The sequence below is a fragment of the Melozone crissalis genome, unplaced genomic scaffold (genome assembly GCF_028551555.1).
Source record: "Melozone crissalis strain CALT ecotype California unplaced genomic scaffold, PUWL_Pcris_2 ptg000032l_1, whole genome shotgun sequence".
Lineage (NCBI taxonomy): Eukaryota > Metazoa > Chordata > Aves > Passeriformes > Passerellidae > Melozone > Melozone crissalis.
Genome location: NW_026535810.1, coordinates 326,367 through 333,590, shown reverse-complemented (window position 1 = coordinate 333,590; position 7,224 = coordinate 326,367). Strand labels below are relative to the sequence as shown.

At 63.7% G+C, this 7,224-nt stretch overlaps 1 protein-coding gene across 2 annotated transcripts; it reads left to right on the top strand.

Annotated features, from left to right (window-relative positions):
* The first annotated feature begins 1,096 nt into the window (after positions 1 to 1,096).
* SLC25A39 (solute carrier family 25 member 39) lies at positions 1,097 to 7,218 on the top strand. Of its 2 annotated transcripts, XM_054281742.1 has the most exons (12): positions 1,097 to 1,201; positions 3,450 to 3,558; positions 3,649 to 3,708; positions 4,175 to 4,219; positions 4,857 to 4,966; positions 5,091 to 5,158; positions 5,270 to 5,394; positions 5,536 to 5,709; positions 5,804 to 5,913; positions 6,050 to 6,131; positions 6,212 to 6,301; positions 6,381 to 7,218. In XM_054281742.1, the coding sequence occupies exons 2-12, from the start codon at positions 3,462 to 3,464 to the stop codon at positions 6,497 to 6,499; spliced, it is 1,080 nt and encodes a 359-aa protein (XP_054137717.1). In that variant the 5' UTR covers positions 1,097 to 1,201; positions 3,450 to 3,461; the 3' UTR covers positions 6,500 to 7,218. The 2 variants fall into 2 exon arrangements, with proteins under 2 accessions (XP_054137717.1, XP_054137716.1); XM_054281741.1 differs by lacking the exon at positions 4,175 to 4,219.
* The last annotated feature ends 6 nt before the right edge of the window (positions 7,219 to 7,224 follow it).

Here is a 7,224-nt window from a genome sequence, read left to right as displayed (position 1 = left end):
AGCTGTTTCCCTATCCCAGCTGTTTCTGTGTCTCTATCCCAGGTGTGTCTCTATTCCAGCTGTTTCCCTATCCCAGCTGTTTCCCTATCCAAGCTGTTTCCCCATTCCAGCTGTTTCCCTATCCCAGTTGTTTCTGTGTCTGTATCCCAGGTGTGTCTCTATTCCAGCTGTTTCCCTATCCCAGCTGTTTCTGTGTCTGTAGCCCAGGTGTGTCTCTATTCCAGCTGTTTCCCTATTCCAGCTGTTTCCCTATCCCAGCTGTTTCCCTATCCAAGCTGTTTCCCCATTCCAGCTGTTTCCCTATCCCAGTTGTTTCTGTGTCTGTATCCCAGGTGTGTCTCTATTCCAGCTGTTTCCCTATCCCAGCTGTTTCTGTGTCTGTAGCCCAGGTGTGTCTCTATTCCAGCTGTTTCCCTATTCCAGCTGTTTCCATATCCCAGCTGTTTCTGTGCCTGTATCCCAGGTGTGTCTGTATTCCAGCTGTTTCTGTGTCTGTATCCCAGCTGTTTCTCTATCCCAGGTGTGTCCCTATCCCAGCTGTTTCCCCATTCCAGCTGTTTCCCTATCCCAGCTGTTTCTGTGTCTGTATCCCAGGTGTGTCCCTATCCCAGCTGTTTCCCTATCCCAGCTGTTTCCCTATCCCAGCTGCTTCTGTGTCTCTATCCCAGGTGTGTCTCTATGCCAGGTGTGTCCCTATCCCAGCTGTTTCCCTATCCCAGCTGTTTCCCCATTCCAGCTGTTTCCTTATCCCAGCTGTTTCCCCATTCCAGCTGTTTCCCTATCCCAGCTGTTTCTGTGTCTGTATCCCAGGTGTGTCTCTATCCCAGGTGTGTCCCTATCCCAGCTGTTTCCCTATCCCAGCTGTTTCTGTGTCTCTATCCCAGGTGTGTCTCTATGCCAGGTGTGTCCCTATCCCAGCTGTTTCCCTATCCCAGCTGTTTCCCCATTCCAGCTGTTTCCCTATCCCAGCTGTTTCCCCATTCCAGCTGTTTCCCTATCCCAGTTGTTTCTGGGTGCCGCGGCCCCTCCGGGCCGGCAGGGGGCGCAGTGGTGCGCGGTGCTCACTGCGCATGCGCGGGGCGGGGCGGGCGGAAGCGCGGCGGAGGGCGAGGGGCGCCCATGGGGCTCCTTAAAGGCGCCGCCGGCGCGGAGCCGCCTCCCGGTCCCGGAGGGACGCGCCAAGCCTGGCTGGAATGAGCAGGTGGGGCGGAACCCCCGGCACTTCCCCCGACACCCCCGTTCCCCCCACGTCATCCCCGCTCGTGGTCCGGCACGCGTGACCGCTGCCTCAGTTTCCCCCGGTGCCGGGGCTCGTGCGGCCGCGGAGGGCGTGGAGGCGGCCGCAGGGACCCCGGGGCTCCCCTCACGGGGAGGGGGCGCACCCCGGGCCTGCAGATCCTGGAGAGGGAGGTGTAGGGCCAGGGGAGGGGGCACAGCCCTGGGTTGGGGGGCTCGAACCCCTCAGGGGGCTGCAAGCTGCAGGCAGGGGGAGAAACCGCGCAGGGGCTCGGCCCCAGGATGGGGGGCCGGGGCTGCTCGGGGACACAGCGGAACTGTCCCTGCTCGGGGACACAGCAGAACTGTCCCTGTCCCAGGCCAGGCTGCTCGGGGACACAGCGGAACTGTCCCTGCTCGGGGACACAGCAGAACTGTCCCTGTCCCAGGCCAGGCTGCTCGGGGACACAGCAGAACTGTCCCTGCTCCTGGCAGAGCGCTCTGTGCCCCAGCTGGAGGGGATCCCCCCGGGCTGCAAGGTGGAGCAGCTGGGGCCAAGGCTGCTGGAGCAGCCCAGGGCCAAGGATTTCCCTCAGGCTCGGGGCTGGGGTCAGCTGGGTCCTTCCAGCCCGGAAAGAGCCCCTTGTGCTTCTCCGCAGGCCCCGTCCCTGGGAATTGTTTGCATTAATTTTGTTTTCCCCCTTGTTGTCACCGTGCCATAGCCAGCCCCACTGACACGCCAGGCAGAGCAGGGCTCCGGGTTTGGGGGCACATTTTAGTGCTCTGGGTTTGGGGGTATATTTTAGGGCTCTGGATTTAATGGCATATTATAAGGCTCTGGGTTTAGGGGTATATTTTAGGGCTCTGACTTTAGGGGTGTATTTTACCCTGCACAGAAAAGGGAGCAGCTCCCAGCTGAGAGGGGAGCTTGGACACAAACAGGAAGCCCCGGAGGTGCCCCAATGCCCAGCACCAGCAGCGGGGCTGTGCTGGGGCACGTCACAAGGAGTGAGTTTATCAGGTGGGGCAGAGCTGGGAGCGAGAGATTTCCCCCGGCTTGCGTCAGGCTGAGCAGCAGGGCTGGGTCACGGCGAGGATCCGGAGGCAGCGCCCTGCCCTTGGCACGGCTCTGCCGTGGCTGTGGGGTCAGTGGGGCACGTGCCACGCTGCCATGGCGTGATGGGTGCCCAAAGAGCGCCCACGTCCTGGGGCACTGCAGGGTGTGGGCTCGGACAGGCCCAGCTCCCCGTGGGGCTGGCACACGGGCAGGGCTGGGAGGGATCCAGCTCTCCCAGCGGGGCTGGTGCCTGTGCCAGGGCAGACCCAGCTCCCAGGGGGGCTGGCACGTGTGGCTTCAGGACAGACCTGTCCCAACTTGCAGCCTTGGTCACCCAACAACTCCCGAGCCCATAAAGGAGAGATTTATGGCTTCTCTGACCTTGCGAATTGATGAGTCAGATGGTGAAGGTTTTTTGCTGCGTTCCCAGGCTTTAAAGAACCCTGGGTTCCCAGAGCCTGGAAGCTCTCCTGCTATGGCCCTGTCCCAGCACGATAATGATCCCCAGGCCGCAGCGAGGGGGAGCAGCTGGTGCTGAATGTGCCAAGGGGGGTCATTTCTCCACATCCTTCTCGCTGGGAAGGGTGTGATATCCCCTGCTTCCCGAGGGCAGCACACCGGCCCTGGAGGCTGCAGCCTTGCCAAGCCCAGCGGGATCAGGCAGGAGGTTTCAGATGCCTAAACCCTTCCTGGGATTCTTGTTGCAAACTCACGAGGGGCATCTCCCCCCCGCTGGTGTCCTGCCCTGGCTGCCCTGGGCTCTGCTGCCACCCCAGCCAGAGCTGGGGAGGGCTGTCACCGTCACAGCATGGCTGGTCTTTGGACTTTGTTCCTTCCTTTCCTTAATTTTCCGAGCGCAGGGAGGCGACAGTCCTCCTTCCCCAAGGACATGGAAGGCTGGACTGTCTCCAGCTCTGCAGCCAGGCTGGGCCTGCTGCCAGTGTGGGGCCAGGGGGCGTTATCAGGGCTGGGCTGGCCCTGGGAGCCAGTCCCTGTCACCCCCCAGGCCACGCTGATTGTGGGGGGCCCTCGGTGCCGTGTGCTGCAGCGATAGCACGGCGGGCGTGGGGCACCTGTGGGACACTCTGCTGGGCTGGGGATGTTGGGGGGGCTCCAGGGGACCTCACCCCTGGACAGGGACCCCCCAGGCTTCAGCATCCTCTGTTCTCCATTGCAGGGGGACAGTGCCATGGCTGAGAAGCTGCCGCCGAGCCCCGGCGGGGGCATCACGCCACTGCAGCAGATGCTGGCCTCGGGGACAGGGGCCATCCTCACCTCCCTCTTCGGTGAGCATGGAGAGGTGGGGTGGGTGCCAGGGTGGAGGGCTGGCACGGGGCTGGCATGGCTAAGGGATGGTGTCTCTGGTGTCGTTGCAGTGACGCCGCTGGACGTGGTGAAGATCCGGCTGCAGGCCCAGAGGACCCCCTTCTCCAAAGGTAACCCTCCAAAGGGGCAGGGTGGGGGGCTGCAGCCAGTCCCCCTGGCAGGGGTGTCTCAGCTGGCACAGCTGGTGGCAGGGTCTCTGCTCTGGAGCGTGGGGCCATGGCGAGGTGGCAGCTTACCACGGGCCCGGGGGCCCTGCTGGGGGAGCTGGGCTGGTGCTTGGCTCTGTCCTTGCCCCTCCACAGCCCCGTGCCTGGCAGCCCCCAGCCCTCCAGCGGCTCAGCCTGCTGCAGCTGCTGCCCTTTGTTCCAGTCTCCATGCTGCTCCCCTTGGGCTCTGCCCCTTCCTGTGTGGTCACCGGGCTGGGGCTGGCCCCAAGGGACTGGTTTGGTGACAATAGGAACTGCTTGGGAAGAGGCTGTGGGGGCATGCAGTCACCCGCAGAGCTGTCCTGCTGCCCAGCCCCGGGTGGTGGCGTGTCCCCTGTGGTTGCTCAGTGTGTCCCATTGTGTGTTTCAGTGTTGGCAGCGCAGTCAGTGCCCTGGGGCGCTCAGCCGGCCACATGTGAGTACGCCGGGGGCTCCTGCTGCCAGTGGCTTTGCTTTCCCAAGCCTTCATCCTGGTTTGCTTCTCCACTGGTGGTGGCTTGGGCTCCTCTGGCTGTGGGGGCATCCCTGCACTGTGGGGGCTGACGCTGTCCCCAGCCCAGGCTGCCCTGCAGCCCTGCTTTGGGGCTGGCTGTGCCACATCTATGGGGACCTGTTGTGCAGCTGGCCTGGCTTTGTGTGGTCTTGTCACTCTGTCCTGCTGCCACATCAAAGTCCCCTTGGATTTTTCCTAACTGGTGTCCCTTGTGCCTGGCTTGGGAGCACAGTGAAGGGGCCAATGTCCCCACTGTGCCAGGGCAGCAGAGCCAAGACCAAGTGAGGCATAAACCCTCTCCCAGTGCTGGCAGTGGGTCCTGTTGTGTGCCCACCCCTGCCATGGAGCTGGGTGTCCCCATGCCCTGGCTCTGGCCGTGATCAGACCCTTGCTGCAGGGCTGTTCCTCTCCTGGTCTCAGGCTGGTCCACACTGGGCTCAGGCACTGAGGGTTTGGCTCCTTCCTGGAAGATGTGGCAGCTTTGGGGTCAGGTGTGCAGGGCACGGGGCAGAGGGGAAGGCTGTCCTGTGTGATGGCAGTGCTGTTGTTTCCTCCTCAGGGAAGTGTTTCCTCTACTGCAACGGGCTCATGGACCACCTGTACGTCTGCCAGAACGGCAGCAGCTGCACCGCCTGGTACAAGGCCCCCGGGCACTTCACTGGCACGCTGGTAGGAGCTCCAGGCATGGCCAGGGGCCTCCCCACCCCAGAGGGGTCTCAGGGTGTTTTCTGGGGGTGGTTTTGTCCTTCTCCCACCTGTAACTGCTATCCCTGGTGCTCCGCTCTCTCCCCAGGATGCCTTTGTGAAGATCACACGCAATGAGGGCATCAGATCTCTGTGGAGCGGCCTGCCCCCCACCCTGTGAGTTTGGGGATTCTGGCTGCTACCCCCTGCCCAGGCACACAGATCCCAAGCTCCCTGCCAGCCCCCAGGGAGGCCATGTGCCCCTCACTGCCCTCCTCCTCCTCGCAGGGTCATGGCCGTGCCAGCCACCGTCATTTACTTCACCACCTACGACCAGCTCCGGGACTACCTGCGCACCCGGGTGGGGAGCTGGAACCACTACATCCCCCTGCTGGCTGGGGCCCTGGCCAGGCGTGAGTGCCCCTCCTCTCTGGGGTCCCCCCATGCCCCCTCAGTGCCCACATTCAGCGCTGGCTCTCCTGGCACGGTGCTGGTGGCTCTGGGACGGCCGCTGGAGCGCAGAGAGCTCACTCCCCGTGTCCCTTGTGTTGCAGTGGGTGCTGTGACAGTCATCAGCCCCCTGGAGCTGATCCGCACCAAGATGCAGTCCCGGCAGCTCAGCTACCGCGAGCTGCGCGTGTGCATCCAGTCTGCGGTGGCCCAGGACGGCTGGCTGTCCCTCTGGAGGGGCTGGGGACCCACCGTGCTGCGGGACGTCCCCTTTTCGGGTATGCTGGGGGGCACTGGGGTGTGGGGGGCCCAGGGCAGCCCTGTGCTGCTGGGGGGTGCCCGCTGGTAGCCCTGGTGTCTCCTCTCCCCCAGCTCTGTACTGGTTTAACTACGAGCTGGTGAGGTCGTGGCTCTGCAGGCAGGCCTGGCTGGACGGGTCCACGTTCACGGTCAGCTTCGCATCCGGGGCCATCTCTGGCACGGTGAGTTTGGGATGCTGGGGCTGTCCTGGGGGGTTGGTGCCTGTGGGAGGGAGGAGTGGGGCTGGGAGGTGACAGCAGAGCTGGCACTGGGCAGGGACGCCAGGTCCTGGCTCACCATGCGGTGCCAACCCCACAGGTGGCCGCGGTGCTGACGCTGCCCTTCGACGTGGTCAAAACGCATCGGCAGATCGAGCTGGGAGACAGTGAGGTGCACCCAGGTGAGGGGCTGGCTCCAGGGGGGCACCCAGCACTGCCCAGGGGTGCCCCCCAAGCCTCACCCGCTCCCCTCTCCCCACAGTCACAGCCTCCAGGCCTTCCAAGCCTTCCTCCACCTGGCTGCTCATGCAGCGGATCCGCGCCGAGTCTGGCACCCGGGGGCTGTTTGCAGGTGAGGGTGTGCCCTGGTTCCATGCTGGGGTTCTGGGTGCCCTGGTGTCACCCCAGGGCTCACAGCGCTGTCCTTGCAGGGTTCCTGCCCCGCGTCATCAAGGTGGCACCTGCCTGCGCCATCATGATCAGCACCTATGAGTTTGGCAAGAGCTTCTTCCAGAAGCTGAACCAGGAGCAGCAGCTGCGGGGATTGTGAGCAGGCCTGGGGCAGGGCTGGCCGTGGCCGTGCCCAGGGGACAGTGCCAGCCCTGCTCCAGCCAGGTGTCCCAGGAGCAGGGATCTGCACTCGGCCGTGCAGAGCCCAAGTGCCTTCGTTCCTGCTCTGCCTCCCGCTGCCCGCACACGGAGCCAGGGCCAGCCTGCCCCACTCCCTGCCCCAGCCACTCTGGGGACATCTGTGCCTGCTGCTGTGACACTGGGGGGATATGGAGCCCCCCACGCCCATCCCTTGGGGCTGGACAGATGCTGCTGCTGGATTCACGGACACTCTGGCAAGGATGGGGTGTCCCAGGAGACTTGGCCTGGCAGGAGATGGAGCTGGGGCCGTGGCAAGGACCAAACCCCAGAGCTTGGGGGCTTCTCTGCCTGCCTGGGCCCCCCAGCCCTGCTCTGCCTGGGGATCTGCCCCTCCTGACCATCACTCACAGCCTCGCCTTGCTGGCTCTGCATGGCATGGGGACACATCAGGACCCCCTCCCTGCCTCTGGACCTCTCCTCCCACTCGGGATGTCCCCATCCCCTGTCAGACCACCCTGTGTGGGGACAGACCTCACTGCTGCTCCGGGGGGCCATTGTGGCCCCCCTGCCCCATCCTTTCACTGCAAGGGCCTGCCCAGCTCTGGGCACTGCCCCCCTTACCCCGGGACTCATGGAGGGGACTTCTCCTCATTTCTTAAATAAAATAGTTGTCTCTTAGTGGAA